This window comes from Propithecus coquereli, unplaced genomic scaffold (genome assembly GCF_000956105.1).
Source record: "Propithecus coquereli isolate 6110/MARCELLA unplaced genomic scaffold, Pcoq_1.0 Scaffold59, whole genome shotgun sequence".
In the NCBI taxonomy this organism is placed as follows: domain Eukaryota; kingdom Metazoa; phylum Chordata; class Mammalia; order Primates; family Indriidae; genus Propithecus; species Propithecus coquereli.
The window spans coordinates 2,007,686-2,016,898 of record NW_012151840.1 but is presented as its reverse complement, the minus strand read 5'-3'; the positions used below and the strand labels follow the sequence as shown (position 1 = coordinate 2,016,898).

The following is a 9,213-nucleotide window of genomic DNA, read 5'->3' as shown; positions in this document are numbered from 1 at the left end:
AAAAAATAAAAAATAAAAAATAAATAAAATGGTATGAACAGCATACCATTTCTTTAAGGTTTAAAAATATGCAAAACAAGACTACAGATGTTTATAGGCATATACATAGGTAATGAAAGAATTGGAGCTGAGTGCAGTGGCTAGTGCCTATAATTCTATCATTGTGGGAGGCTGAGGCAGGAGGACCACTTGAGGCCAGGAGTTTAGACCAGCCTGGGCAACGCAGTAAGACCCTACAAAAAATAAAAAATTAGCCAGGCGTGGTGGCACATGCCGATAGTCCCAGCTACTCAGGAGGCTGAGGTGGGAGGATAGTTCGAGCCCAGGAGTTAGAAGCTGCAGTGAGTTATGACAATGCCACTATACTCTAGCCTGGGCAACAGAGTGAGACCTCATCTCTAACAAATAAATGAACAAATAAATGAATGAATGAGTGAATCAGAATGATAAACACTAACTTCAGGGCTCTGGAGAGAGGAAGAGAAGAATAGGATTTAAGAAGAGTACGTGAAGGGTACAACTCTTCCATAATGTCTTATTTGCAAATATTAAATATGTCCAGAAAAATATACAAAATACTAGCAACATTAGTTATCACTGGGGAAGAAAAGAGGTGGCTGGGAAATGGAAATAGAGGGATCCTTTCCGTATACTTTTTTTTGGCTTGTATACCTTATTTTCCATACTTTTTGGATACCTTTTTGTTTGCTTTGTGTAACTTTTTTTTTTGAGACAGAGTCTCACTCTGTTACCCTAGCTAGAGTGCAGTGACATCATCATAGCTCACTGCAACCTCAAACTCTTCGGCTCAAGCAATCCTCCTGCCTCAGCCTCCTGAGTAGCTGGGACTACAGGTGCATGCCACCGCACCCAGCTAATTTTTCTATTTTTTGTAGAGATGGGGTCTTGCTCTTGCTCAGGTTGGTCTCGAACTCCTGACCTCAAGTGATCCTCCTGCCTCAGCCTCCCAGAGCGCTAGGATTACAGGTGTCAGCCACCGTGTCCGGCCACTTTGTGTAACTTTTGAATTTTGAAGCATACAAATGTATAATGTGTTTAATGTAAAATAAATTTTAAAAAAAGAACCTAAAAAGTCACTGAAATTATACATGGCCACATGGATGCAAGAGAATGCTATATTTTTTGTATACTTAGATAGAATTCATAAAGCATTTTTAAAAGTGCATAATCCCAGGCCGGGCGCGGTGGCTCACGCCTGTAATCCTAGCTCTCTGGGAGGCTGAGGCGGGCGGATTGTTTGAGCTCAGGAGTTCGAAACCAGCCTGAGCAAGAGCGAGACCCCGTCTCTACTAAAAAATTAGAAAGAAATTAATTGGACAACTAAAAATATATAGAAAAATTTAGCCGAGCATGGTGGTGCATGCCTGTAATCCCAGCTACTCGGGAGGCTGAGGTAGGAGGATCGCTTGAGCCCAGGAGTTTGAGGTTGCTGTGAGCTAGGATGACGCCACGGCACTCTAGCCCAGGCAACACATTGAGACTCTGCTTAAAAAAAAAAAAAAAAAAAAAAAAAAGTGCATAATCCCTGGGCCCGACCCCAGAGATTGAATCGATAAGTAGCTCAAAGGTGGGGATCAGGATTGTCATTATTAGCAAGCTCTCCAAGTCATCCTGATGCAGGTGATCCATGGACCACATTTGAGACATGCTGTACTAGGGTTGGCATTTGACCCCCGGCCTGCCACATGACCTTTAAGTCCCTGGTGCAAGTTTGTCAGAACAATGTCAAGTCCCTTGGATACTATACCTCACCCACTTCCCGAGGGACCTCTGCTATCCTTCAAGTTGGACCATCCCTGGATATACACTGTTGAGAACCACCTTCAAGCCAAGGCCCACCCCTTATGGAGCTGGGGAAGAAAAGAGGAGCAGACCTGGGCTTGCCTGGGTTTGGGGCAGGGAATCCTGAGCCCAGACAGCCCCGCTCACTGCTCCAGCCCCTGGCCCCACCTGTTCCCGGGCAGCACTGAACATGGGCTCCTGGATGTCTGTGTACATTCGGCGGAGGGCGTTATACCCTCCAGGGATGCTCTCAAGGTTGCTTAGGGCTCGGTCCTGGTTCCGCATCATTTCTTGCATCATGGCTGGATTCCGAGCAAGCTCCATTGTCTGATGAAGGGAGAGAGACAGGATGAGCCCTGGAACCAGAGGAGTACCAAGCTAGGTAAAGGATGGGCCCTGGGGAGGGGGTCTGAGTCAGTGGCAAGGAGTAAACTGGAGTTCCTAGCTCTATTATAATCTTGGCTCCAACCCTGCCTCCCTGTGGGTAGTTTGGTTGGCTTCTTCTAGTGCAGGACAATGATTCCCATCAGGGTGAGGGCAGCAGCTTTCCTCCCTTAGGCTCAGGGGGTCCAAAGAAGTATCAGGGAGCACAAGAAAATTGAGTATGAAGGGATACAAGAAAGAGGCAGAGGCAGAAGAGAAAATTAACATCTACTGAACACCCACTACATATGGGCATGGAGCTAAGTAATTACAGAATTCAAGTCATGTAATCTCCACAATAACCATCCCAAGTAGGTATTTCTGTCCCTACTTTGCAGATGACCAAATAGGCTCAGAGATGTTAGTTGACTTGCTGCGGTGGGACAGTCAGAGGTGAAGACAGCTTTCAAAGCCAGGTTGGTCTGTCTGACCAAGACCATACTGTGATTTCTACTACATGATCACAAGTTGACGAGGGAAAGGATTCAAGCTGGAACAATGCTACCAACACAACTTAACCGCCCCCCTCCGGGTCTTTGGCCTGACTGAACCTTGAGAAACACTGAGGATGGGCACTTTCTTCTTTGGAGCCAAAGACTCCTTCTCAGTAAGGGGTGATCTGTGTCAACCCCAGGGGAGTTCATGATAGAAAAAAATGAGTATATCTACTTCTTGTTCCCATCCAAATTGGATTACCTTCCTTCTCCTTCTTCCCAAATCTGCTCCACACTTGTCTCTTCTAAGACACCTTTATAGACAGATATAGCCAGTTTCACAAGACTCTGATCTCTTTTCCCATATTCTTTCATTCAATAAATATCTATTGAGTGACAACTATGTACCAGACACTGTGCTAGACAGTGACCAAAAAACTCAAAAGTCCTTGCCCTTATAGAAGTTATCTTCCAGTGAGTCCAGCACTGGTGTTCACAACTCCGCTGGGAAGACCATCTATCTTTGCCCCTGGTGGAGTGGACCATGAGACGGAGCTCCCAAAGACCAACACCAAAATGGCCTTCCCTGGGTCTCCCTCCCCCACTGGGCCCCGCTCAGCCACAACGCTCCGCAAACATCTTACTTTTACTTCCAGGCCTTTGCACTTGCTGTCCCTTGGCCCTGAACACTTTTCTCTTTTTCTTCCCCTGGTTCATTCGTCTTCCTCCTTTAGGTCTCAGCTTGGTGACATTTCCTCCAGAAGGTCTCCCCGAAGCCCCAGGGTGGGGTCAAGACCCCTTCTCTATGCTCCTATATCCTGTGATTACCCTTATGAAAGCACTGACTGTATGGTATTATAATTAATTGCCTGTTTACTTGTCCCACTTCCCTTTGAGACCAGGAATTCCTGAAAAGCTAGTCTTTTCATTACTTTATGTCCAGTGTTCAAAACACAGCTACTGAATGAATGAATGAACAAATCAACATGGGATAAGGTAGGAAAGGCTGGGCAGGGCACGGCTGGGTATCCTCCACCCCTCCAGCCTTCTCTCATACCCACCTGCCTCATGAGCTCAGGGTTGTTGAGCATGTGGCTGATCTCAGGGTTCCGCTCCATCAGCTGCTGCATCTGGGGGTTGGCCATGATCATGTGCCGCATCAGGTCAGGGTTAGACATCATATCCTGGACCAGGGGGTTCTCCATGATCTGTGACAGCATCTCAGGATTGGACATCAGCTGCCTCTGCATCTGCTGCTGCAGCTCCATGAAGTTTGCAGAGCCCAGGCCCAGGCTGCCCAGCCCCAGGATGCCCCCAAAGCCAGCTGTGGGGAGGGGGCAGGGTCACAGTCTGCCACAAGAGCCCTTCCCTCACCTAGCCAGAGCCACTAAATGCAGAATGGGCCCCAACTGCTTCTCCCTCTTCCAAACACTCCCATAGCCCTAGCCCTAATCCACCACTGGCAAAGAGATGTGAGCCTACTAGACTGAGACCTCTTTGATGGCAGAGGCTGAGCCAGGCACAGAACTGAGCAGAGAAAAGGCAACCAGCGATGGCCTGTTAAAGGAATAAATACTCCCCATCTGGCTACTGTTGGATCCACCCTTTCCTTAGACTCACAGGGACTTCCAATCTTGTCAATCAGGGTTCCCCACACCTCCAGCCCCATTTCTCCCCTCACTCCTAACACTTAGCTATGCTTCCCTCCTCTAGGAAGTCCTCACAGACTGGTTTCTTCCCCAGCTCTGCTCAAGTACCAATGTCTGGAACCCTATGTCAAGGGGTCCCCACCCCCATCAGACCAGGAGCAGGGCCATGTTTCTCCCTCCTCTTGGCACTGCCCCACTCCCCAGCCCCAAACAAGATTGTGCTCTCCTCCCTGAGGGCTTACAGAGTATGGATGCAGTAGCACTGGGGGGTCCCTCCCCAGCCCCTGGGGAGGGACCCCCCCCACTGCTCCTCCGGCTTCCATTGCCGGCATCCGAAATGGCACTGCCAGAGGTGGAGGGCTGGGCAGGGGTGGCGGGTGAAGCAGGCGTGGTGGAGGGTGCTGAGGCAGGGTCAGGAGTGGAGGGGGAAGAAGCAGTGGCAACAGCTGGATCTTGAGCCCTGAGGACAGAGAAAGGAGAATCCTAGTTGGAGTGAGCACAAGAAGAGGGAAGGTACCACAATGATCTCTGTGCTTGCTGTGCAGCTACTGCCCTAACCCAAGCCACTCCTGAGCAACCTTGAGGCTGGGGTGGGGTGATGCTGGAGGGCAGTCAGTAAACCAGGGAGAGCAAGAGAGGAGCTAGTATCATCTGTCTTCAGGGCATTCTGGGACTGGTAAGTCAGGTTCTCTTCCCCTGGAGACGATCATATCCACCCAGAAGCCACCTCCCTGGGCCTGGGCATAGGCCTTCTAGGTACAGTGGAGCAAAGGGTGAGAAAGTATCAGATGGAGAGGCCCAATCAGAAGCTGGGTCCAGGGGGGAGAGGAGGGGTAAGGGCAACATACGTAACCTAAACATCTGTACCCCCATAATATGCTGAAATAAAAAAAAAAAAAGAAGCTGGGTCTTCTCCTCTCCTGAACTTACTTCTGAGGGGTCTTGATAACCAGATGGACAGTGAGCCCATCCTTGATTCCATGCTGGTTCAGTGTGTCCCCATCCTTGAGGATCTTGCCTGCGAAGATCAGGACCAGCTGATCCTGCTGAGCCTTAAACTTCCGGGAGATTTCCTCTTTGAACTGTGATGAAGAGGAAGAGGTCACTGTGGAGGCTATCTGGTGTCCATCCACCAGGGACCCTGCCTCTTCTTCAAAAGCCTCTGCATTCTCTTGCTCCCATCTCTGGTCATGCGAAGTCCTTTCCACAGTCTCAACTCTATCCCTCTGGCTGCAATAAGCATCTCCTTTCTTAGCCAAGAGGATGGGCCAGTGACAGGCTCTTCTTCCAGCTCCATCCCAGAGTCTCCCACCCTAGAAAGCCCTTGCTGCTATCTGCCACCAGCTTCAGTCCCTCCACCTAGTTCCCTGTAAGGGTACTGCCTGGGCAGCCCTCCCCACCCCAACTCCTTCAACAGCCTTGGACCCAGGTCCTCTCTCCCTTTGGCCTTCTTTTCTCAGACCCAAGTCTCTCTCCTCTCTATTCCCAATGTTCTCATAACAATCACCACCACCAATAAGATCTCAGTTATTGGGCACTAACTATTCACGAGTTAATGGTCCAGCATATTATCTCCATTTTAAAGATGAGAAAACCGAGCATCAGAGAAGTTAAGTAACTTGTCCTGGGAAGACTGGAACTCAGGTCTTGACACCAAAGTCCAGGTTCTTAATCAGACATACTGCCTGTCAATGAGAGCTGTTTTCAAATTCAGTTTTGCAGGAAACGATGCAGTATCTAAACTTTGAAATTTAGTCATTTTACATGGTTGGGGAGGGAGCAGTGATGGCACCAAGGACTGGCCTGGGGAGAGTTAAACTGCTCAAATTCTATCAGCCCTTCCAAAACAAAACAAAACAAACAAAACAAAACGCATGTTCTAAGTAAAAACAGTGCGCTTGTTAAGCAAAGACAGATCCAGATCCCTCTCTTCCAACCAGATTGCCTATCTTAAGCCCCGCCTCTGTGAAATTCTGGAGCAGCGAAGGGGGGTGGAGAACTCAGGCAACAGTCCCTCATTCACTCATTCACCAAAATTTTATTGAGCACCTACTGCACACGGTGTAAATCTCAGAAGACCTGAGAGGCAAATGTAACCACTTCCATTTAAAGAGTGGGAAGGATCTGGGTAGAGGGGAAACCTCCCCCACCGCCCCGGCGTTCTCCGCTTGCCCCCAGCCCATTTTCCTGGTTCAGCACCTTGCCCAGGCCCCCTACTTTGGCACACTCCCCTAAATCCTACGGTCCTTCCCCCTTCCCTGTGCAAGGTGTTCCTTCCCCAAACTCCACCACGCCCCCAGCCCTGGCCACAAGGCAAAACCCGCCCCCCCAATACGCGCCATGCTCCCCCAGATCCACCCTTGAAGGGCGCCCCCTACCCGCCTCTCCTTCCCTCCAGCTCCACGAAGTCCCAGCTGGCCCCCGTCCTCCCCTCGGGGCCCTCCGGGACTCCAGACCGTCACAGAGGCCCCCCCATCTCTTCATAGACCCCTCCCCCGCGCTCCCCCCGTTCCCCAGCCAGCAGTACTACCTCCTTGACCGAGGCTCGGTCGCAGATCACAATTTCCTCCTTGTCCTTGGGGGTCTTGACGGTGACCCGAATGGGGGGCCTCGTTTCGGCCCCGCTCGGGTCCGCCATGCCGCCGCCGCCACCCGGCCGCCCGCCAGCCCGCCCGGCTCCTCCTCCTCCCCGCCCGCCCGGCCGGCCCAGCTCGGCTCCGGCGCCTCCAACACTCCCCTCTCTCCTCCCCTCCCCTCTCCTCCCCTCTCCTCCCCAAGGCTTCGCCGCCCCCTCCGGACCAGCCGCAGCCACAGCGCCCCGGGCGGACTGGGGGGGCCACTGCAGCGGGGTCCGCCCAAGGCTGAGCCCCGGGTCGGGAACCTGGACCGAGCCTCGCCAGGCGATGGCCTCTGGAGGGGCTCTGGGCAGGGGAGGGGCGTGTCCTTCACGACAAGGTCGGGGACCGAGCTCCCAGAGAGAGACCCCGGCCCATCCTAACCCGCCCGAGCCCCGCCGCTGTCCCTCCAGCCCAAAGCCTCCCCGCCCCCTCCGCGGGTAACTCCCGCTCTGGGACAAAGGACTTTCTGTGTCGCTGCTTTATCTCCGATCCCTGTGATAACTTGGTCTTTCTTAGGAGGCCCAAGTCTCTTCCAGGCCTGGGGCCTCTCCCGACTTGGAGCTCGGATTTTCCCACTGCTATATGTCCACTTAATATCTCATTTCTGGGATTGACCCTATTCCTACGAGGGTCATGGCCTGAATTGTCTATTAAGTACGGTTCCAGAGACCTGGGTTTTGCCTGCGTAGCCTTATCGGAGCTTTGGTTTCCTCAAGATAATCGTACCTCTCGCCTTATCTCACAGAATTGTGCTCACAGAATTGTGCATAAGATAGAAAGAACAGTTTTGAAAATAACCAAAGGTGTGCTTGACAAATCCGAGGAAGGATTATTCTTATTATTGAATCGTGGACTGCCAAGCGGACATGATGACTTCTCTCTCCACTAAGGGGTTAAATGTCCTTCCACTATTGCCACTGTCCTTTCACTCCCGCTTTTTTCCCCCCCAAAACCGCGTGGGCTGACTGGAAAGGCGAACTATAGTTCCCAGGGTGCCTCGCGAGGCCACAAGGAACTACAATTCCCAATGCCCTCCGCAGTAGGGCGGGGTTGAGTCAGAGCCGCAATAGCCAGGCCAGGAACTACAACTCCCAGGGCGTTCGGGAGCAGGGAAGCTGGACTACGGGAAGCATCAGGCAGCGGCCCGCAAGAGGCAACTCGGAGGATCTGGGTGTAAAAGCCCAGGGTTAGGAGCCACAGGCATGCTGCGTCCCAAGGCTTTGACCCAGGTGCTAAGCCAAGCCAACACTGGAGGCGTCCAGAGCACCCTGTGAGTGCGGACCAAGGGCCTGAGCGGCGAGCGCTGCAGTGGGGCGGTGCGCGGCTCCCTGAGGGAGAGGTGGGGAAGGATCGCCGGGAAGGGAGGAGGCGGCAGAGGTGGGCAGCAGCTGGGTGAACCGGCCAGGAGGTTCCCTGTCGCAAAGAGAAAAGGGAAGCCGGCGTGCTGGGTGCTCGGGACAGATTTCAGGACACACTCAGCCTAGACCCTTGCTTCCTGGAAGTGCCAGTGGCGGGGACTTGGGATGGGAACCCAGCCGTTTTACTCCCCGTCCTGAGAACATTGATTTCCCTCCCCGTCCCTCACCAGGCTGCTGAATAACGAGGGGTCGCTGCTTGCCTACTCGGGTTATGGGGACACGGACGCCCGGGTCACCGCGGCCATCGCCAGTAACATTTGGGCCGCCTACGACAGGAACGGGAACCAAGCGTTTAATGAAGACAATCTCAAGTTCATTCTCATGGACTGCATGGTATGGAGAAGGGAGCTAGACTTCCCCTGTCCCAAGGGGACCCCAAAGGGGCGACCCGGACTCCATCCTGGATGGTTGGAGGGGTAGGGACAGGATCCAGAAGAGTATTAAAAGTTGGTCTCTGCAGAATTTGTGATAGGCAGGACCACATGCATCAAGTGGTGGTGAGGAAGGAGCCCTGAACCTGAGGTCTGACTTGGGTTCTGGTCTCAGCCATCCACTTATCACTTGTGGAACGTTGGGTAAATCACTTAATCTCTCTGAGCTTCCTTACCTCATCTCTAAGGAAGAAACAATAATATTTCCCTTCCCCTCACAGGGTTGTTGTGAAGATCAAATGAAAGAATGGATATAAACTGTAGAGTGATGCACAAACACAGAGTGTTGTCATCCCAGCTTTACTGACTCACAGAACCATGGCAGAGTCTCCAGACTCTAGTCCAACCCCTTCAGGTTACGAAGAAAGGAAATGAAGTCCAAAAAGGGAAAGTAGACTGTGAACTTCTTAGAAACAGGGACTGTCTCACTCACCTTT

The 9,213-nt window shown here is 51.9% G+C and overlaps 2 protein-coding genes across 2 annotated transcripts in view; one reads left to right on the top strand and one right to left on the bottom strand.

The window, feature by feature from the left end:
• The window catches only part of UBQLN4 (ubiquilin 4), a 16,491-nt gene extending 9,423 nt beyond the window's left edge, over positions 1-7,068 (bottom strand). Inside the window, exons 1-5 of the mRNA XM_012658638.1 lie at positions 6,840-7,068; positions 5,240-5,391; positions 4,552-4,769; positions 3,722-3,984; positions 1,972-2,130 (exon numbers count right to left, since the gene is read on the bottom strand). Coding sequence (XP_012514092.1) covers positions 1,972-2,130; positions 3,722-3,984; positions 4,552-4,769; positions 5,240-5,391; positions 6,840-6,947 — 900 coding nt within the window. The 5' untranslated portion in view covers positions 6,948-7,068. The remainder of the gene's footprint in view (positions 1-1,971; positions 2,131-3,721; positions 3,985-4,551; positions 4,770-5,239; positions 5,392-6,839) is intronic.
• An 898-nt stretch (positions 7,069-7,966) lies between these two features.
• The window catches only part of LAMTOR2 (late endosomal/lysosomal adaptor, MAPK and MTOR activator 2), a 3,647-nt gene continuing 2,400 nt past the window's right edge, over positions 7,967-9,213 (top strand). Inside the window, exons 1-2 of the mRNA XM_012658637.1 lie at positions 7,967-8,197; positions 8,516-8,678. Coding sequence (XP_012514091.1) covers positions 8,130-8,197; positions 8,516-8,678 — 231 coding nt within the window. The 5' untranslated portion in view covers positions 7,967-8,129. The remainder of the gene's footprint in view (positions 8,198-8,515; positions 8,679-9,213) is intronic.